At 36.6% G+C, this 22,260-nt stretch overlaps 2 protein-coding genes across 3 annotated transcripts; both read left to right on the top strand.

Moving 5' to 3' along the window:
* Positions 1-239: 239 nt before the first annotated feature.
* On the top strand, positions 240-11,201 carry LOC131318970 (agamous-like MADS-box protein MADS3). 2 transcript variants are annotated; one of them, XM_058349046.1, is made up of 8 exons: positions 246-789; positions 6,473-6,551; positions 6,688-6,749; positions 7,719-7,818; positions 7,953-7,994; positions 9,625-9,666; positions 9,730-9,851; positions 10,761-11,201. In XM_058349046.1, the coding sequence occupies exons 1-8, from the start codon at positions 608-610 to the stop codon at positions 10,837-10,839; spliced, it is 708 nt and encodes a 235-aa protein (XP_058205029.1). In that variant the 5' UTR covers positions 246-607; the 3' UTR covers positions 10,840-11,201. The 2 variants fall into 2 exon arrangements, with proteins under 2 accessions (XP_058205030.1, XP_058205029.1); XM_058349047.1 differs by lacking the exon at positions 7,953-7,994 and having other exon boundaries at positions 240-789.
* A 5,102-nt stretch (positions 11,202-16,303) lies between these two features.
* On the top strand, positions 16,304-21,094 carry LOC131318968 (probable fructokinase-7). Its single transcript, XM_058349044.1, has 7 exons — positions 16,304-16,613; positions 17,849-18,021; positions 18,398-18,610; positions 18,711-18,908; positions 19,046-19,186; positions 19,599-19,715; positions 20,602-21,094. The coding sequence occupies exons 1-7, from the start codon at positions 16,586-16,588 to the stop codon at positions 20,734-20,736; spliced, it is 1,005 nt and encodes a 334-aa protein (XP_058205027.1). The 5' UTR covers positions 16,304-16,585; the 3' UTR covers positions 20,737-21,094.
* The last annotated feature ends 1,166 nt before the right edge of the window (positions 21,095-22,260 follow it).

Raw genomic sequence — 22,260 nt, forward strand, 5'->3', positions numbered from 1 at the left:
TTAATCATTCCATACACGATCATCGTCGTTAAATCTGCCGAGGTTCCGTGAAAAGATCAAATAGTAAATGAATAATTCCGGTGAGGTTTCCGTACCCCAACCCCTTGTACACCGCTCGACACGTAGCACTGTCACTTTTCACCACCATCTCTCTCCTTGTTTATTATCCTTCACCACGCTCTCTGGTCTAACTTCACCCCCACTCTCTCTCTCTCTCTAAAAAAAAGTTGAAAAAAGAAAACCCATGGAATAAAATGGACGATGCTAAATAAATTGGAAAAAGAGGAGAAGCGACGTATGGGCACCGTTCTGCTGTGCTCATTTTAGACATTTTCACTTCTAGTTGAAGCTCTTATTAGTAGTAACACATAAACCTCTCTGCTTCTCTCTCTCTCTCTCTCTCTCTCTCTCTCTCTCTCTCTCTCTCTCTCTATAAGTAGTACTCCTATGTAACATAATTCTTGTAAGTCTATACAAGTAATACAATACACTCCTGCTCCCGTCTATATATCTGTTTGGGTTTTCTATTGAAAATCCAAACAGAAAAAGATCAAGACAGCGAAAGCAGAGAGAGACAGAGGGAGGGAGGGAGAGAGAGACAGAGAGAATGGGGAGAGGTAAGGTGGTGTTGGAGAGGATAGAGAACAAGATCAACCGGCAAGTGACGTTCTCGAAGCGGCGGAGTGGGCTGATGAAGAAAGCGTACGAGCTCTCCGTCTTGTGCGACGCGGAGGTGGCTCTGATCATCTCCTCCAGCCGCGGCAAGTTCTCCGAGTTCGGAAGCACGAGGTTCGACTCTCCGGCCCCCCTCCGTCTCTCTGTACATACATACATACATATTTGTTTCGCAATTCTGTGAAGTTATTAATTCATGTTTTATTTTTCAAACGAAAAACAAATTGGCTGAAAATGGATTCATTCATGGGAGGAGCGAGAGACGCATGTGAGAGAGAGGGGCTTCGGTTCGAACCGTTGGTAGTAAGTTTCAAGATAGAGGGGAGTTAGGGTTTAGTAGTAGGTCATTGTGTTTTGACATGGATTTTGTTGTTCTGATGATATTGGCTGTAAACAGCTAATAGGAAGGCGACACGACTTGTGGAATCCTTTTTCTTCTCTCTCTCTTCCAGTACTACAGATCAAAGATTTACAGTACTCTTTACTCAGAATAGGCAATACGGCGTCTAGGGTTTCTCTCTGCTATCCCTAATTTGTGGAGGAAGCTAGTCCTCTCTATTTAGGGTTCTGTTCCTGCAATTCCCCGGCCCTTCTTCTTTTTTAAATTAAGCTATTTCGGGAGAAGAGACTGGGTTATGATTTTTCACAAAATCTCATTATTTTTTTTGGTGAGAAATTAACCAGATCTCATCATTTTTCAAGAGAAAATGCGAGAAAACGAAAATAGACATTGGATATGCATGTGTTCATCATTTTATTTCTCATATATTTGGTGAGATTCTTCTTTTATCCTTTTCTTTTCTCAACAAATCCTTCAATTCAAAGAAATCTTAGACTCTGTTTGGCTCGTGTTTTAAGGAAAGTTTTTTAATTAGGGTTGATAAATGGAGAAAGATACTTAGAGAAATAAGAATAATAACTTAAGAGAAAACTTTTTAGGATCGTGCGGGGAGAGAGAGACAAAGAGAGGTTATTTTAGAGATTCAAAATGAACACATCTTAGTTTCAAAAAACTTTTTTGGTTGATAAATTACGCAACTGATTTCTGTAAAATTTGTAAAGGTACATATTAAAAAAATAAAACATTAATTACAAATGTATCTTCACAATGCTATGTTTGGATTGAGATTTGAAATTTTTTTTGAAAAATAGTAGGGGTAATAAGTGAAGAGAGGTAGGGAGAAAAATGTTGGAAATAGGGGGAATCTAGGGGGAATTTTTTGAAAAATGCTTTTTAAGTGTTCATTTATATTGAACGAGGGTTAACAATTACTTCTAAAAGTTTTATGCAAATTGGAATTTAATTTTTTCGGATTAGTTTTTGGGAGCCCCTCTCAACATATGCTAGAACCGTCCATGATTCCTTCAAAAATAAATAAAATACAGTTTTTTGAAAAAAAGTTTTTTGTATATCAATTTTTTTTTTTTTGATAGACAACAAAATTTTATTCAGAAATCTTAACAAATGGTACATTAAAATAAGGGAAGGGAGAGGGGAATTCAACCAAAGATTAGATGAAAAAAAATTGCTGGGACAAAGCCCAAGCACGCCCAAACATAAAGTTTTCTGTATATCATTTGGAAAAAATAATTCTAGAAATAGAAGCCAATTGTAATGTCAAAAGACATATTCATGGCTGCAAATTGTGGTTACCGGAAGGATAAATTACAGGTCAGTCCAAAAAGTGCCTCCTAATTTTCATTAAGGAGTATGACTCATTTTTATTTACTTGCAAGTCTAGGTAGAAAAGTGTGGGCCTCATCTTGATGATGCCATTTTAGATTGGGTTGGAGTTCATGGAAATATGGGCCAATTGCCTGGACTAACCCGTAATTTATCCCCAGAAAGAAACATCGTATGGCTAGAAGTGACAAGTTAACAATAGCAAATGAGCTACCCTATAACTAATGGATGGCTCATAAGGATTTTGTTTAGGCAAATTTATTAATCTTCCACTAAAGGGAACAATAATAACAATTTTGCTAGAATACTCTCATCCCCGCCAATCATATACCACCCGATATCCCACAACAAAAAAATAGTTGGCAAGAGACCGAATATAGAAAACATTACATTAACAAACCAAGAAACTTGAAGATTACAAAACCATAAGCAAAGGAATGCAAAATATCATCAAAGAATCAGTCCAGTTATCAAACAAAAATTAACTATCTTTGGCAGCCCAGGATATTGCCTGATCGGCTGCAGAATAACCTCAACTTTTCCTCCAAAGCACCACTTATACAGCAACACCTCCAACTACATTTCAGTAGCAGAAAACACTTCCAAATAGCTCTCTTGGAGTTGGATCTTCCATTCGTGCTATTCATAAGATGGAACGGAGAGTGAGAAGGTTGAAAAGGAAGATTATTAAGAAGAAGCTTCTCGCCGGAGTTTTGAGTTAAGGCCGATAATATTTTTTTTTCGGTCAAGCGGAAAATTCAATAAAACTTAAAGAGAGTACCACATTAAGAGTACAACCAGAGTTTTGGATACTAGAGCACAAGAACTCGCAACCTAGTCAAGCACTTGCCTGATATTCAGGTTATCTCTAATTACAAATTCCCTCATCGCGATGGGCATGTCCATAACAAACACGAGGTCTTATGTGCATTCTGCACCCATCCTGGCAAGGTGGTCGGCGCATTGATTGGCCGAACGAAAGATATGCCCAATCGTAGTGTTAGTCTGAGTCAGGAGGGCATGGATTTCATTGATCAACACACTCTGGGGGTGATTGCCTGGGTTTCCTTCTGTGGTGAGGTTCACTGCTACGAGAGAGTCGAATTCAATCTTCACATTTTCCAGCTTCCTTTCTTGTATGACTTCCAGCCCCTTGTATATACTCCATAGCTCTGCCTCCAAGCTTAAATGAAAGCTTCGCTTGCCATAGTATCCCATGATCCAATCTCCCGAATGATTTCTGAATAATCCTCCAAACCCTCCTGTTCCATTCGATTCATACCAGCATCCATTCGTATTCAGTTTGACATTTCCTGCAGATGGGTTAGACCAATAATAAAATAAGATTGTTCCCTCTTTTCCTAGCTCTTTCTGCAGATGACTTTTGAAATAGGAACTCTATCTCGTTAGCGTGGAAACTTTATATTCATCTCAAAACCAATTAGCAATGAGTGGAAAGATTTTAAATGTTATTAAGTGATCACCCATTCCACTTCCAAACAATGTGGGACTCTATTTTCTTGACATTCCCCCTCACGTGCAGCTGCGTTTGAGGTCTGTCACGTGTGACCACTTTTGGGTTTTATCATCGTGCAACCTTTTTGTTGGTTTGTCATCGTGGGGTGTGGATTGTGAATTTTTATTATGTGGGGTGGAACGGGCTCCACTTTGATACCATGTGAAAACTTTATATCCATCTCAAAATCAATTGGCAATGAGTGAAAAAGTTTCAAATGTTATTAAGTAATCATCCATTCTACTCCCAAGCAATGTGAGACTATATTTTCTTAACAATTAGGCAATGGATATAAGAGTCTTTGTGGGCATCAAATTTAGAGGTGGGAGAAGTTTTAACTTAAAAAAATTTGTTGAAATTGAGGAGGCCGAAATAGCATATATGAATTGTCTGGATGAAGTCGGGGACTGGGAGAATGATGAGGACTTCGAGGATGATGAATCTCTCTCCTTGAAATTTTAATTCCGTGGTTTGTTTTAGGGCTTAGGTGGGTGTCTTGGTGGGTTTTTTTTTTGGTATTTGTAGTTGGTTGTCTGGCGTTTTTTTTTTTTGTGTGTGGTTTTGGTTGGCTTTTTGCTTCTTTTTTTTAGGTGTGATTGTAGAGTGCTGTATGCTGGTATGCCTGGGCCGGAATCCTTTTAATCTTTGTAATCTTTTTCAAAAATTAATAAAATCTTTCTATTACTGATATAAAAAAAAAAACAGCAGCATTCTACTCAGCACTTAGAAGGATTTTGTTGTTTCACCACAAAAAAAAAAAAAAAAATAGAAGAAGAAGAAGGAGGAGGAATTTGTTGTGATATATAAAGTGCTTATACAACAATCAGTATGGCTTTGGTGTTCGAACTTGATATATTTCTTTATGCGCTAGCTCAAGTGCGTTCAGGCGAGTACCCGAAGGTCGAAGTGGTTTTTTTTTTTTTTTTATCGTTAATTTTTTTTGTTAGAAACTTGACAAAAGGTATATCAAGAAAGCAAAAAGAGGGACATATATAACTCTTGCCTCATGATGTTGATACATGAGAGAGAGAAAGACGCAAGACAAAGCATCCAACAAAAAGTTAAATGGAACCCAGAAAACTCCTCAACCTATGCCTCAACAATCTCAGGAGGTGTTTAGGTTATTACCCAAATGAGAGGAGGGTATTTTGGTCTTTCAACACATTTTGTGAAAATGAGAAAATGCAAAAAGTACCTCAGGACCTTTTTTCACTTCTACTCTCTAAACCTCAAAAACCAAAACTTATTCTCCTATAATGCATTTTAAAAGAACCTACCAAACAACCAAAAGGTGAAAAGGAGAAAATGAAAATGTGAAAAGGAAGCATCCAAACAGGCCCTCAAACTCTTTCCCACCTCAACCCAAATCACACAAGAATACAAGAACACCGGAACACCATCTTTGATTGATCACCGAAATGCCTTGAATTTGACCATGCAACCTGACCTTTCCAGCTCCCCTGAAGGCTGAAGTGTTTCTACCCACAAAGTAGGAATTTTTGTTGCTGCTCCAATTTAAGGCAGAGTTTATAGAAAATTTGGAGTAGGATGCAAGAGAACATAACGGTCTAATAAAAGGTCCCAAAAAAAAAAAAATTACTCTCCCCGTCTCAAAATGGATGAAAATTTTAATATTTTGGATTTCTAAAAAATTTATCTATATTTTTGAACTTATAATGCTTTTTATATACATCGTGCATCTTTGATAAATTTTACTTTGCTTTATAAGACAAATCTTATTTTGAAATCATAAGAAGCATTGTAATTAGTAAAATATACTAGAAAATATTTTAAGAGGCATATACGAATGTCAAAAATTGTCATCAATTTTGAGACGGAACGAGTGTATGAGGGAAGATTATAACCACGAACGTTGTGATGATGCACTACTCCCAATCTTTATGCAGTGTGTGCAAGTATGTTTATGAATTGTCTTTGACACATGGACTCGGGTTCCTGTTGTGCCGCCAATTTGATCTCATCCCGAGCTATAAAATGTGATTCAAATTGTTCACTTTGTAGATCTTGATGCATACAATAGCCCCTTACAATTCAAGTAAATCAAACAAAAAGATTTTTTGATTCAATCACCAAGCTATCAATACCCAATCGATTTTATTTATTTTTGCTTGGCAAAAGAAAATTTTATTAAACTCGAAGAGGGTACATCGAGTAAAAGGAAGGGAGAACTAGAAAGTTCACCACAACCCTAAAAAGGGAAGGAAAATAAGAGGAAAGTTACACCCAAAAAAAGATACCTAAATAATGAGTCTTCTAACATTGTCAAGGTTTGATTTGATATCTTTCACCGTATACATCTTTATATCAAACTTGGCTTTGATCCACATGGCTGCTCTTGTTTTGATTAACTCTTCCAATATCCGATCGACTTGATTTGTATAGGGTGTTGTTCGCGTCTAGCTCTAAATAGTAGACGGTTAAAATTATCTTTTCGACCTCAAGAAAATCTGAATTGACGGCACAACATGAACCCGAGTCGGTGTCACGTGCATTGGTGGTTGCAAAGACTGCTAGTAATACTACATATGGTTCTTTCCTTTTGTCGTAGTTTATGGTTCCCTTATAATTTTTTTCAGCATAAGCCAAACAATTGAGCGTTACCGGCAGCATTGTTACGCAGCTCAAGTCAACAATGCTCATGGGCATGAACCAGAGGTCTCTCTCTCTCTCTCTCTCTCTCTCTCTCTCTCTCTCTCTCTCTCTCTCTCTCTCTCATATTTGTGGTCAATTAAAGGGTCTTCGATTAGTTCTAAACGCCATATCTCCATTGACGATTGTTTGGTGAATGCAGTGTTCGAGGCAAGAGCTCACAAGGCTAGAGGCCACATACGAATCCCTTCTGCACACACAAAGGTTCACTTCAGCTCTATAATTAGTATAATGTCTTAGATCCTGTTTGGGCGACGAACTTTCACCTTTTGGATTTACAGAATCGTCGGTGCTTGGGTTACGCATAAAAATCTTTTCCACCAAAGTTCAATTTGGGGAATGAATTGCAAAATGAAGAAACGAAAAAACACCCATGCAGAGAAGCTTTTTGAATACTATTATCCTTCCCTCCAAGGCTCCAAAACCTTTTTTCAGAATTTATTCTACACATATCTTTTCAAAAAATCTGTAATCTACAATCTATAATTCAAAATCTGAAAAATAATTAGCCCTAAACATTATTATCCTACTCGTCTTGAAGAATGCTATTGACAAATGTTGTGGGCTATTAATTAGTCCCAAACATTATTCCAATAAGAAAGAATAACAAATCTTGTGGGCATGTGTGAAAGATTAAGTCCTACATCGGATAAATAGAAAAAGAGTTGGACCTTAATATACAATTGCATGGCTCACCACTTACAAGTCTTAGCCTTTTAAGTGGATATGAGTCATTCAATGTATATTGGGTTCAAGCGATGTGGTGTGGACTTTGTGGATACTCTCCAACGGATTGGGCCTGCGCACACACGGAAGACCTCAGGCGGATCAGACTCCTAACATGTGTGTGTGAGTGTTTGCGGGAACCTCATTGGGATGTTTTTACCTCATGATGCATTTTGCTCTCGTCCTTTTAATCTTTTGTATTCGTAACATTTGATTAATAAAATCTCATTTTTTTGCCGTTAAAATGAAAAGGACGATCAAAGAGCACATCATAGTTTATTCTTCACTTCATATTTCAAACACTACCCTGATCAAAACAGTTTCAGACATTCATAATCTATTTCAATCATAATGTAAAGTTCACAATACAAAATGACCAATTTTTTTTTTTTTTTGTAAAATCTAATTATTCAAGTTTTGTAAAATACTAACGAATCTTTGTTTAAGGCATTTGCTAGGAGAAGATCTTGGAAAACTTGATGTGGATGATTTGCAAAATCTTGAGAAACAGCTGGACCGGGCGCTCTCAAAAGCAAGAGAAAAGAAGGTATTCGTTTATGCTAAAAATAAGGTCAATATAGTTCATAACGTTCTATTTAGGTTACGTTCCTATTTCCTGGTACTTCATTTGTCGCAAAAAAATTTCGTTCTGGTTTCTGAAAATAGAAAATTATCGTGCAGACAAATATGCTGATGAAGCAAATGGAAGCATTACGCGAAATGGTAAGGAAATTATGAGAAGAAAATCAAAACTTGGCCTTCAGTGAATTGCTGCAGTAGATTGGTTATCGCACATACCAGATTATCATACTCGTCCAATTCATTTCACAGTGCCAACGTACACAATATGGTTAACTGAGCAAATTCTATGGTTTTGCTACTGGATACTATAGAAATCAAATTGATAACGTTTAGCATCAAGTTAGTATTTTAGCAGTTTTGTGTGTGTGTGTGTGCGCGCGCACTAAGCATGAGGTTGGTTTCGCTATTTTAGCAGGGTTTCACATTTGAAAATCTAAAAGAAAAAACTTTGAGAATTGGATCATATGATGTGAAAAAGATTTCAAGAGGAGCTTTCAAGGAATTAGAAGTATTAAATCCATAGGATTTTGTAGGCTATGGTAGGTGGTTCATTGCGTCCGAAGTTGATATCTTGCCAATTGCTTGGAATTTTTTTCTAGGCTTGTAGAGTATATGATTGGCTTGGGTGTAGGTGCCAACATAGTTGAGAGTCTTGAAATGTACACTCTCTACATAGCGATTGATTCTACTATGTATCTTCCTTTTGTTATTGATGCAGTAAAGCAGCTTATAACAGTATATTGTGCTATTGTGCTGATCGAGTGTAAAAACAAAAAGAACAAAAAGAAATCCAAGGGGTTGGTCTAATGATTAAGGTTTGAGAGACTTAAGGGCTATGATGCACGGATATAGACATAGACATGGATACGGGGACACGAGATTTCTAAAAAAATAGAGACACGAATATTGTAGGGGACACACCACGTGTATATTTATTTAAGTAATAACAGTTTGACTTCAAGGTATACTCAAAGAGCACATGTAGATCCTAAGGTTGCAAATAAAATAGCCCACGCACCTTATTTTTCATACATGAGTTGTAGGCTACTAACCAGTACAGCCAAACTGTTTGCAACTTTTGAAATCAAGAATCGAGGCCGAAACAGGTTTCGATGTCGAATCTCCGGATGAAGCAAATCCAGGATGGATGAAGACCGTAGCAGTGGTGGAGACAGGCCAAATTAACTCTGGGGTACTGAACTTTCATTGGCAGGAGAATTCTTGGATTAAGGAGCTCTTAGATGTGGAAGTCAAGAGGAGAGCAGAATATGATCCTCGGTTTAGTTTGGTTTGGTTTGGTTATTGCTTGGTGTGGAGCTTTTGGGTGGTCTTTGATCGGTTGTATTTTGGGTAGTCTTTTGCTCTGTGTTTGTTTCTCGTTGGTGCCAAATTTCCCTTCTTCTCGGTCTCTTGCTCTTCTCATTTTTGTTTAGGGGTATATTCCATCTTTGTCTGAGATCTCTCCTTGCATGGATGAACGGAGGCTTTGTCCCTTATGGTGTTTTGTCCAACTTTTTGATGGATCTTCTTTTTTCCTCTCCCCGTTTTTAATAAATTTTTGCCTATCAAAAGATAAATAAAAAATAAACATCATCGATCTTCTTCTTCTTTTTTTATTATAGGCAATAAAATCTTTTTTTTTCGATAACAAAAAAAAAACTTTCGAAATCAAGATTGTAGTAAACCTATTCCCACTTCAGTTCTGTCCACTTTGCCAGTGCAGCATTGATTATGTTTTCTCATATCAATAAACATATATATCTGCATGCAGGAGCATGGTCTTGAAGAGAGAAATAAGCAGCTCAAAGCAAAGGTACTCGCTCATTTTTTTGATATATCACAATATAGTCTCTGTTTCTGAAATTTGAAATTTCAGCTTGAGGAAGAAGAAGAAGAACATGTTCGAGCTATTCAAGGTTTATGGACTTCTAGTTTCGCAGTTGGCAACACTGGTATTCAGGTGCAACCTGGTCATGATCAGCCCGACTTAAATTTTGGGTAATATATACTTCCTTTCTTCGTCATCATTTTTATTTTGTCTTGTGGTTTAGAGTGGAGCGGATGGACCGCTCGGCACCGCTGCCAAGCGGGATGCTTGGTAGCATCCCCGGGTCCAGCTTCAACATGATGCATGAATTTTAGTTCAATTATGGTAACCAGAATAATGAAATAAAATAGAAAGGAGGTGCAATATGGAGTTCTACATTTACACACGCACAAGAACCCCAAAAAAAAAATTTTAAGAAAAAAGAATCAGGTATGGAGACTTCAAATTAATTAAGGAAGTTGAGAGGTTGACTTCAAATAACTTAATTTTTTAATCTATTCAGCTATTGTTTTGTTTTTGAACATTTTTTCAATTTTTCAAAAAAATATAAATAAGCTAAGTCAAAATGACCTATTTTTTGTCTTTATTCAAGTTTTTTTTTTGTGTTCGTTAATTTTGCGTCAAATTTTTATGACTTAATGATTCGTCTAAATCTGAAAATTAAAAAAAAAAATTGATCGAAACGCAATTATTTGATTAAAAAGACAAAAATAAGTACAAAAGACTGTCTTTTTGACTTATTTTTTTCTTTATTCAATCACAATTTTTTTCTTTTCTGATTTCTCTTGTTGAAACGAATTAACAAGTTACAAAAATTTGATGCAAAATAAATCAATGCAAAAAAAAATTGAATGAAGACAAAAAAATAAAAATTACTTAACTTCTTTATCCAAAACCACCCAACATGTATTATTTTTATCATTAGTGAACGCTTTTAGCTTTTAAACATGAGTGAATAACTATTTCAACCCAAACTCAAAAAAGTTTAGAAAAGAAAAAAGGAATTTAAAATTTTTAATAAATTAAGCCGAACATATGTATATATCTAGTCTTAATTGGAATGCTTTAACATTGAACAGGGGTAGAATTGTCCTGTCAAAAGAAGCAACGACCCTGCCTGAAGACAACTGCAACCTTCCTCATGAATGGCTTCTTTGAAAGGGAGGAAAAAAAGAAGGAAAGAGGCAAAAAAAAAAGGGTTCTGTGTTTAATTAATTAGTAACCAGAAAAAGGAAAATAAACGAAAAGATTGTGTGTTTGCATGGCTTGACTATTGGAATCAACCTCAGACTTCAGTGTGTCAATCGTTTGAAATGTTTATATTTTTTTGATTTGATGACAAAAAAGCATCAGCTAGTGTCTCTCTAGTGTGCTTACTGATCAGATCGAGGAGGAACATGTTGGAAGGATTCGGATTCTCACTGGCCCATGTTTTGGAATTGAAGAGACAATTCTGATTTAGACCGTCCATTAATAGATTCAATGATTCGAATTTTCTCATAAAATCTTACCGGTAAGAGATACTTCAACTTTTACTACCGGTAAGAGTTCAAAAATACATCCAAAACATGAGCTAGAGAAGATCCATTTTCCATATCGGAAACATTGCAGAGAGCCCATTTCTACTGGACAAATTGGGCCTATTAATTTCTTAAATTTGTTATATTTTTGACGGGAATGTATCTTCTGATCAATAATTAGTCGTGACAATTAAGAAATTGCATATGGTTGATCATTCTGATACTTGACGTAGACTACTTTGTTCATTTACAAGTTTTAAGAATTTTCTTTACTCTGTGCATAATTCTCAATAAATTTTTCTATCTATTTTTCTCTATTTATTACCACTCATTATATCAAAAAAAAAATTCTCAGAACTAGCATGCCTCAATTTTGTCTTTGCGTTTTAATTTGTCTTTGCGTTTTAATTTTTTCAAGGAAAGTGGCAGCTTCATATGTTCTTTTTCTTGCGGGCTGCCAAACAAACAATAGAAAGTAGAAAATAGATCCGGGCCAAACACTAGCAATAGGTACCTAGCATGCCTCAATTTTTTTTGACTGAACCCGATCAACTCAATATTGTTAACAAATCCAATCAAAGTAAACACAGTACAATAAGAGAGGATACTACCAATCCAAAAATACATAATTAATAAAATAAAATACAACAAAACCAAAAAAAAGATTGCCTCTATTGAAACCAAAGACCAAATGAATGTAATGTACTATAGCCAAAAAAAATGAATGTAACGTACATCATCGATCGCACTTGATGTCCGAGAAAGTGCAACCAAAGGAAAGAATTTTCTGTTTATGCGGTTTAAGGTGTGAGAAAATTATCTCTAAGGATAAAAAATTACATATTTTTTGGTAAGTAAAAAAACATGTAATTTTCTATCCTTAGAGATAATTTTCTATCCTTAGAAAATTACATGTTAATTCTCATTAAGGATGAACTCAATTTTCGTTTACCTCTAAGGACGATCACATTATGAAGATTGTCATTTTACCCTTCATAATGAAGATTATCTTCGTTATAAAGATCACATTATGAAGATTACCCTTTTCCCCTTCAATAAGGATGATGTCCTTTATTATTTTTTGCTATTGTAGGGCTAGGGTACCTTAGGGTTTAGGCACTTTCATAGCGTTTTAAGGTGCACTTTCCTATTATAAGGTTTTAGTGATTTAGGCATTTTCGTAGAGTTTATGGTTTTAGGCACTTTCGTAGGGTACCTTAGGGTTTAAGCACTTTCATAGAGTTTTAAGGTGCACTTTCCTATTATAGGGTTTTAGTGGTTTAGGCATTTTCGTAGGGTTTAGGGTTTTAGGCACTTTCGTAGGGTACCATCGGTTTAGGCTTAAGTACTTTTATAGGGTACTCTAGGGTTTAGGTTTAGAAGCTTTTATAGGGTTTAGAGTTTTAGATACTTTCATAGGGTACTCTATGATTTAGATTTAGGCACGTTTTAGTGGTTTAGACACTTTTATAGGGACAATTTTGAAAAATATTCCAGAAATACTTAACGGTTCATTTCTTCTTTTTTTTTTTGTCTGGACCTAAAACCCCCTAAGTTGCTCCCGTTTTGTAATAGTCTTCGATCATCTGGACTTTTAATTACAAAGCTTTATCTAGCAAAATCTCATTTTTACTATCATGGATTAACTCTAATTTTGTATGCTTCTTATTTTTTTAACCTAACTTTAACCTTGTGATAGTTTAAAGCAAAGTGGAATTTGAGTGCCCTTGGCCTGGCTTTGTGAGTCTTGAACTGAAAAAGCAAAAGGCCATTGCTTATACATATTCTCAAGCAAGCAGATTCTTCTTCCTTGACCGAATTTTCTCTTTTCTTTTTTTAGAATTCTACCCCATCCTTTTTTTTTTTTTTTGTGAGTGTGTGAAGGATGGAACATCAAGAAATTCATTAATATAACTCGCCATGTGCACCTTAATACAGCTGTAAAAAGACTAATTGCACAAGTGAATGACGACTAAGAGCATCTCCAGCCTTCACCCATATTTTTCTTCAAATTTGAATCAAATTTTTCGTAAAAATCCATTTTGGGTAGACACATTTCCAACCATCAAACCCAAATTTTACACATCTCCCTCTTTCTCTCTCTCTCTAACTAGCCGTTGGAGAAATGGGTCAAGGTAAAAGTTGTCTCAGATTTGGGTAAGAAAATGGGTAAAACCCAAAATGGGGAAGGGTTTGGGTCAAAGATTGGAGAGAGATTTTTGTGATTTTTGCCCCATTTTAAAATTTGAGTCTTAAAATGGATCAAGGCTGGAGATGCTCTAACACATTCAAATCAAATGAGAATTTTTTCTTCCCGAATGGAAAAAGGAAGGGTCCACTTATTTACGGTTGCTGTTAAAAAAACAGAAATTGCATGTTATTTATAGCAGAAAGTCCAATGGTACAGATGAAAAATCTGTACTAGTGGGTACAAACTCCTTTCTAGGCTCATTTTGGGTCTGAAAAAAATGATCGAAGTCGCTTATGTTGTTTAAAATATTTGCTTATGGTTCCTGCAAAAAATATGCTCAATCCGGTATCGGTAAGAGCATTTACGAACCATCCAAATTTTGCTCTAGAATTTAGGCTTGAATTCTGGGACAAAGTTGGACATTTTGTAGGTGTCTTAACTGATATCGGATTGAGGTAACTTTTTATAGGAGCCGTAAATAAAATATTTTAAACAAAATGAGCGGTTCCGATCATTTTTTTGAGACCCAAAACGGGACAAAATAGGATTTATACACACTGGTGCAGATTTTATATCTGTACCAATAGCACCATTCTATTTATAGTTCCATCTCATGGAAGTCATGTTATGGAACTGTGCTATCTACACAGATGTGAAATCTGTGTCAGCGCACAGACCTCTTTTAGACTCATTTCGGGTTTTTAAAAAATGATCGCAGCCGCTCATTTTGTTTAGAATACTTTATTTATGATCCCTACCAAAATTCAGCGGACTAGGATATCAGTAAGAGTGTCTAAGAAACATGCAACTTTGTCCCAGAATTCGAGCCTAAATTCTTGGACAAAATTGGATGTCTCGTATACACCCTTACCGATGTTTTATTCATTTGATTATTGGTAGAAACTATAATCAAAGTATTTAACACAAAATAAGCAGCTTCGATAATTTTTTTGGGACCCAAAACTGGCGTAAACGAGGTCTGTGTGTGCTTGCACAGATTTGAAATCTGTGTGGATATCCTATGTTATGTGGCGCACAATCTGTCTAAAATTCTTAATTATTAGTAATAGACAGATTTTTCACAATTACGATCAATTTACTTTTATCAATGTTATATGTTATTCCTTGAGTCGAACATTAGAACCCCCAAAAAAAGAGTGTATAAACTAATACATCTACTTTTGTTACTCAAAAATCAAAAAACAAAAACCCATCACGACAAATGCAATATTGGCTTAGTTAAATTGACATAGTTATAATACGTGTTCTCTTTGGAAATAAGTATATCCAGATTCCAATAAAAACAAAAAGAACATGCATAAAATTGATACGGATGTCGAGTGCGACAGATGAGAAGTTATTGGACGTAACTACTCCATAATCCAGCCAAGAGGTCTTTTGACCCAACGCATTAGGGGTGCTCTTCTATACTAGAAGAAAGGAGGCCAAGTTTGATGGTGCTAAAATCTAATTATTCTCATACGCTCTTTATCGGTCACATATTTATCTGGAAGTCATTACTAAATGTATAGATTTCACATAAATATATAATAAAATAGGGACTCGGGATGCTTCCAAGCACTTCCTATCAAGCGGGGTGTCGAACGACATCCGACCTGTTCATCTCGGCATGGATGACTCGAATTAAATCTGACCGCATACACATCTAAATCATATATTGCTCAATAAAAATCTGAGCCGTCGATTTTCGAGATGAACGATTGGATTCATCGTTCAGCACCGGTATAAAGCATCTCCCAATCCGTAAAAAAAAAGCATTGCAAAAATGTGTCGGTGAATGGTAACTAGGGGTGGCAAACGGGCGGGTTTGGGTCAAATTGGGTAAGTTGTTAGTGGGTTGGGTCTTTAATGGGTCATTGACCCATTTAGACCCATTAACTATGAGTCTAATTACCCATACCCAACCCGACCCATTTATTTTAAAGCAAACCCGACCCGCCCATTAACCCAATTACATATATACTAAAAATTCTGATCGAAAATTTAGAAAAGTAAAAAAAAATTAAGATCGAAACTCATAAATTTTTTCAAAAAGACGAGAATAAGTAATTTTTTTTGTCTTATTGATTTTTTTTTGTTTTTATTCAAAAAATTATAAGTTTCGATCAAATTTTTTTACTTTTCCGATTCCTCTCATCAAAACAAATTAATAAGTCACAAAAAAATGACACAAAACAAAAAAAATGCAAAAAAAATTTGAAAAAGGACAAAAAAATAAGTCAATTTTTTAATCCAAACCCTTTGCGGGACTACCATGAGAGAAATTTATTCACGGCGGAACACAATTTCACGGGTCCATTCGCGCAATTAATGGATGAGATGTGTTTTTAATTTTGACTGATCAAAATAATTGTTACCGGTCACAATTGATTTTTAATTTGGATCATTCAAAATATTTTTGAACGCGTGTAATTTAGAACAAAATAATTGAATAAAAAAAAGAGAAGGTCATGATACTGGGGCAGAGGAGAGAGAGGGGGGGGCTCCGGGGGGTTTGGGTTTTTCGGGGGGGGGGGGGGGGCCCGAGAGAGAGAGATGGGGGCTCCTGGGGGGGGTGGGAAAGGGAGAGAGAGAGAGCAATTGATGAGTTTGGGTTTGGAAAAGAAACCAATTAAGAGATGAAATTTGGTAAGTTACTTTCATTGCCCATTGGGTCATTTAAGTTGACCCAATTGATGCCCAATTATGACCCAACTAATAATGGGTCAGCTGGGTTTGAACTCATTCTTACCCAACTAATAAATAGGTTGGGTTGGGTCTATTTTCTAGTTGACGGGTCTGAATTTGTTAATGAATCTGGGTTCAATTTGCCACCCCTAATGGTAACTAATCAGAAGATTCAGAACCATTGACAAACAAATAGCATTCGCCATTCGGTGAAGTACGTCACACACAACGACTTTTTTATTTTTTATTTTATCCGCCAACCACAACAACTGATGTGCAAATTGCTGATGCATACATTGTCACCAAGCGTTCAAGATTTCTCTTCTCCCTCTCTCTCTCTTTATCGTATCCCTCTTCTTCTTCTTCCGTGTACTGAAGGTGACGCCACAACGAAGTTTCTTGAATTTGCTTTCTTTAATTACGTGTAAATTCTTGTTGATACCCTTAATTCCTCTACCTGTTTCAACCCTCTCTCTCTCTCTCTCTCTCTCTCTCTCATCGCACAATGGTTGACACTGAAAGACCCACATCAGGTTCGTCATTTTCATTCCATTCCTTAAAACTTATACGCGAAAATTTGCAACCTGTTTGATATTATGCATACAAATGTTTTTTTCTGCATAAATAATCTTGGATTTGATCAGAAATCCGATGTATGAACTTTTCATGTTTCGGGTGTAATTCTGTGTATGATTGTTAATTGCACATTGACTTCTATTCTCTGGGTAACTTGTGGTTTCCGTTTAGATGCCAAATCGTCATTTTTCTGTCGATTTGTTATCTTTCATTGGGATCTCCGGAAATTGGTGTTGGACTGTTGTGGGTATATTTAAATATTTTTCATAATTGACTTTTACGGTTACTGTTGACATGTTTAACAGTACGTGATTCGGAATCTGAATAATTGTAGAAAAATACACGCCCTTCACGTTTCTTGGATGGGTTCGTTAGATTGTAAGGCACATATGTTGTGAGGCTCCTCTGGAAAATATCACAATTGTGAAGGGCAGTTTCAGGAACCGAAAAATGGGTCCAATTGGGTTCGTTACCAATCCGATGAGGTCTCAAAACATGGGGTTGGAAGTTGGATTTTTTCAGGCATGAATAGGAAATAAAATTTGAATCCCTGACCTATTTTGAAGTTTGTAAAGAGCTCCAAATCGTTTTTGGGTAGTTTCTCTGTTGTGATCAAATATCAATCAATCAATCAATTCGAAAAGTTTTAATTTTTGATTTTTAAAAATTGAGAGAGAGAGAGAGAGAGAGAGAGAGAGAGAGAGAGAGAGAGAGAGAGAGAACCTGGAGCGAGAGATTTTTGGTTACTGGAGAGTTGGGTCTTATAGTATTATGTAAAAGTAAAAGTGTGAAACCCAGGAAGCAAGTAGTTGCCTCCCACCAATCTACCGGCTATAAACTTCGTCACGGTTTTTTTTTTCTTTTTTTACGAATTAATTTAAATAATATGATTCAAGCTTCAATTTTTTAATTCAATACAGTAGATATATGTATTCTCGTGCATAGTATGGGAACTACACTCGTATTGTAAAAGTTTGTAGGTTTCTCGTCGTTGGACAACCGCTGAGAGTTCCAAGCGGGTCAAACTACTAGTGTATCTTCCATTGGGCATATGATTGCAAGCAATCTTATTGATTGGTGAATGGTTTTAGTATTTCTTGTCAATGGTTTATATTACTCAATTAAATTGCTACGTTCGTCTTGATGCATTTTCCTATGTGGGTCATTCTATGTTCTGCCTTGAAAAAAACAGATGGAAGTTCGCTTGTTGTTTGCTTCGGGGAGATGTTGATCGACTTTGTGCCAACAGTTGGTGGAGTTTCACTAGCAGAAGCACCTGCCTTCAAAAAAGCTCCCGGTGGTGCTCCTGCTAATGTTGCTGTTGGTATAGCAAGATTAGGAGGTTCTTCTGCTTTTATCGGAAAGGTGCACGATTACCTTATTTTCTTCTTCCTTGAGCTACTGGTGTGTGCATTTGTATAAGTCCCATAATGAGGATCACTCATACGTCATAATCATATCCATTGAACCCAATTTCAGTCTGACCCATGTACCATAGCATCATGCTTTCTGGGTGGGTTTTGTTCTTGAATGTTGCCAAAATTTGAGATGTTAAGACTTTATTGTAGAAATGGACATATTTGTTTACAGAGAAGCATATGTGTATTGGCTTAATGTTGCATTTCCTTTACTTGTCTTGTGCGGTATGATCATATTCTTTTGTTGTAGCCAAAGCAGTGTATCCTTTGTTTGCTACTAGCTTGAATGGGATTTGCTGTGAAATGTTTGAAATCTGTGTTAGGTCGGTGAGGACGAATTTGGATACTTGTTGGCCGATATTTTGAAACAAAACAATGTTGACAATTCTGGAGTGCGGTTTGACCCCAGTGCGAGGACTGCTCTAGCATTTGTTACACTCAGGGCTGATGGTGAGCGTGAATTCTTGTTCTTCCGTCATCCTAGTGCTGACATGCTTCTGCATGAATCAGAGCTTGATCGAAACCTTATTAAGCAGGTTTGCTCCCCTTGGCCACTTGTGTATAGGTATTTTGCACAAAATTTACTGTTTCTGGTGGAAATGCTGATTCGGTCCAAAATTTTACATTTCTATCCAGGCAAGGATTTTCCACTATGGTTCAATTAGTTTGATTGAAGAACCATGTAGGTCAACTCATATTGCTGCCATGGCAGCTGCCAAAGAGTCTGGTTGCATCCTCTCCTATGATCCAAATTTGAGATTGCCATTATGGCCCTCAGCAGATGCTGCTAGGGAGGGCATAATGAGCATATGGGACCAAGCAGATGTCATAAAGGTACAGTTTTTAAATTATGGCATTTCACTGTTACTTTTAAAGCCTATCTTTTGTTGGCTGCTTATAAGGGTTAGTAGAATGTCTTTACTTTCAGTAATTTTTTAAGAATGAAACTGCTGCTTTCTTTGTACTCACAGATAAGTGAGGATGAAATATCCTTCCTGACTGGGGGTGATGATCCTTATGATGATAATGTGGTGATGGAGAAGCTTTTTCATCCTAACCTTAAGCTTTTGCTGGTAACTGAAGGGTCCAATGGTTGCAGATACTACACAAAGGTATGTATTTCTGTTCATTGCTTTGATTTCAAGGATCGCACTGGAAACTCAGCTTGAACTTTGATTGCTGCTTCTTTTTTCTTCCCCAGTCAAATGGCATTTATGTGCAGTGCACGTGGTGGTCTGTCTTGAGTAAGCAATAAAATGAACCTAAACAGACTGGTTTTCTTCTTATGTAATGCCGTTGATTTTCGTAAACAATCACAGGGCTCACAGAACATTATGATTCGTAATATAATTTGAACCAAAGGCCCTAAAGTTTGTTAAACAGTGGAACATGCATGCTGACCAATTGCTTTACAGAAAACTAATTGTAGTTTTAGTTTACCTGATTACTTCTATGGATCTTGGTATATATATCAAGTCACTTGGAATTCCATGGTCTTTTACCTGTTGTGAACGTACTGTGCAGCAATTTAAGGGTAAAGTTCCCGGTGTTAAAGTTAAAGCTGTCGACACAACTGGTGCCGGTGATGCATTTGTTGGTGGGATACTGAACAGTTTGGCTTCTGATTTTTATCTTCACGAGGTAAGTGGTCCTTGCATGAACTTGTGGGTTTATGCGGCATATTTGTTGTTTTAGCGACCCGTTCTTCCAAATGTTTCTAGTGATCTGTTCTCCATGATTTTGAAAATATTTTGCATCGCACGCCTCGGCATCATGCCGTCATTGATATAGTGTCTTTTTCCTTGTTTCATTATTAATTGATTTGTCTTGGGAGCCTCAACGATATGACTCTTTTGTTACTCCATGGTAACAGTGTCTTGCAGATACTTCTCCCACGGAGCATTTTGGAAAAGCTTATTTGATGGCTTTACAATGTTCCCTAAAGTTCATAACTTTGCCATCCTGTCTGTGGTTCTTGATGTGATTAATCGTGGAACAAGTGAGAAATTATAGGGCATCCAAGGCATCTAGAGTCCATGAGATGAGTTTTAACATCGTATCTTAGAAAGCCGAAGTCAACAGCCCAGATATTACATTTTTAAAAGCATCACAAGTACTTCTTCCACGGGTAACTTGGGCTTTATTGGTGGTTCTATTTGCCTTATAACCTACTGATACTGCCTCATGTTATACTTTAAGATCACTTGGTGAAGTGCCGAGCTAAGCCAGCTATTGCGCTTCTCCATTTAATTTGACTTTCTCTTCAGAAAGCCCTGTGCTTTTCCAGAAATTTGAAAAGGACATCATACATAAATAAAACTTCAGCTATCTTGTTCTGTTCTTTACTTAAAACCCTGTGGAAATCTTCACTTCACCCCTCACTTGAGTCAATCTAAAGGACCTCACACTGCAACAAGTTAACCGAAACTGTGCACGAGATGGTTTCAATCACTTCATCTCCACGCCTAATTCTCCCTAGCCATGATTTTTTTGCGCGTCATAAAACTCGGTCTTGACTTGTTGGCAGGATGAGGAACGATTAAGAGAAGCTCTTCTTTTTGCGAATGCATGTGGTGCCCTCACGGTAACAGAGAGAGGCGCAATTCCAGCCTTACCCACGAAAGAGGCAGTACTCCAAGTCTTAACGGGAATCACTGCATGAAAGACGAGAAATTGTAACCTTTTCTTAGTTTCTTGAATCTGTTTCCAGGCTCCCCTGCTAGGGTAGCAATAATGAGCTCTATATTCCTTTTCCTCTTTGATGTATGCCATGTTTTTGCTTTGTTCGTCAATAAATGCGCCCAAGTCCCCATTATTTCTAGCATGGCTTTTAGGAGTGATGCTACGGACCAGGACATCAGCGCAAGCTCCAACCCATGATCACTATGATTGGTTCAAGTTATTATCCTGTGTGGTGTAATTTAGTTACACGTGGTGCATCTGTATGTACTAATTACTCTCTTTTCCTACTACTTCTTATAATTACAGTTCAATCCTAATTCTGAAATGATTTTGCTCTACGATACTGACCTTGTGCTTTAGCTAACTGTTACTCTAAATTTCTGAGCTTATTCTGTTGTTTTCCTATGAATCTAGTAAGAGTGGTACTAGATCTAGGTCTGTTTGTATATAAAGCCGTATTTAAAAGTCTGTTTATGAAAAGGTTTTGAGTAAATATTTCTTCTTCTAATCTACGAATGTAAATCAGGATATGTTCCTCTTTGTTCATACATGCAAAAGATAAAAGCTTGTCATCAATTATTTGTAAATCCTATTCGGTACTTACCACCACATGATTCAGATAAATTGTTTAAAATAAACTGGATATTGTAAAGGGAATGATATGTCTGATTACCAATTAACTAATCTTTCTTTTCATTATCATTTTATTTTGTGTGTCAAAATCTTTCCAAAGAAATTCCTTACTTTCCTTCTTAACCTACCTCCGAATACTATGTTCCCTCAACGTCACTCTCTGGCAAAACGGGTTTAAGACTCAAGAAGGCTTTATGGTTTAAAGGCCTGAAGTCATTACTTCTTTAAAATTTTAGATTTTAAATACTGATGATAATCAAAACTGGATTAAAATCTTTGGGTAATACAGACATATAACTCATACAATATTCATCTTATTTATGATCATGGGGGTGTTCCCTTTCGGGAGTTCCTAAAGAATAATAAAGAACTGAAGAGAAACTTACAATATTATTACTGCAAACTGTTAATTACAAAGATCAAAGGCTCCACTGCTGAAGATTGACTCGACCAAATACAATTGCAACAAATGCTTACAGATAGCAAGTGTTCAAATGCTAGGAGAGTCATGAGTACAACTGAAAGACTCAACCTTATTTATAGACTGACCCAAAATTAGAATGACTGGCAACCTATTAAGAAAAGAGATCCGATTTTTCAAAAGAAAAGTAGATGCCGCGTGATCACTGGCCCTCATCGTCACATCTAACTTTCTTTTTAAAAAGGTAGGGTCTTCATTATTGATGCTTGAAGATATATTCAGGAGTGGTTGTGGTCATCATTTCTTCTGGCTAGTGAAGAGTGGTTGAAACTGGCTAGTAGAGAGTGGTTGAAACAGTAATATTCTGCTTTCGGCAGATATTTCCAAACTACTTTTACTGCTATCCCATGTGATGACAGAAATGCTGTCGAGCTACCTTTATCTTCATCC

This window comes from Rhododendron vialii, chromosome 3a (assembly GCF_030253575.1).
Source record: "Rhododendron vialii isolate Sample 1 chromosome 3a, ASM3025357v1".
Lineage (NCBI taxonomy): Eukaryota > Viridiplantae > Streptophyta > Magnoliopsida > Ericales > Ericaceae > Rhododendron > Rhododendron vialii.

Excerpts from the sequence above, each read along its gene's own strand:
- LOC131318970 (XM_058349046.1), top strand. The coding sequence starts at position 608 with ATGGGGAGAGGTAAGGTGGTGTTGGAGAGGATAGAGAACAAGATCAAC. Across the intron at positions 6,750-7,718 it reads TCCCTTCTGCACACACAAAG|GCATTTGCTAGGAGAAGATC; the intron begins GTTCACTTCAGC and ends TCTTTGTTTAAG. Across the intron at positions 9,667-9,729 it reads ATAAGCAGCTCAAAGCAAAG|CTTGAGGAAGAAGAAGAAGA; the intron begins GTACTCGCTCAT and ends TTGAAATTTCAG.
- LOC131318968 (XM_058349044.1), top strand. The coding sequence starts at position 16,586 with ATGGTTGACACTGAAAGACCCACATCAG. Across the intron at positions 18,611-18,710 it reads ATCGAAACCTTATTAAGCAG|GCAAGGATTTTCCACTATGG; the intron begins GTTTGCTCCCCT and ends ATTTCTATCCAG. Across the intron at positions 19,187-19,598 it reads GTTGCAGATACTACACAAAG|CAATTTAAGGGTAAAGTTCC; the intron begins GTATGTATTTCT and ends CGTACTGTGCAG.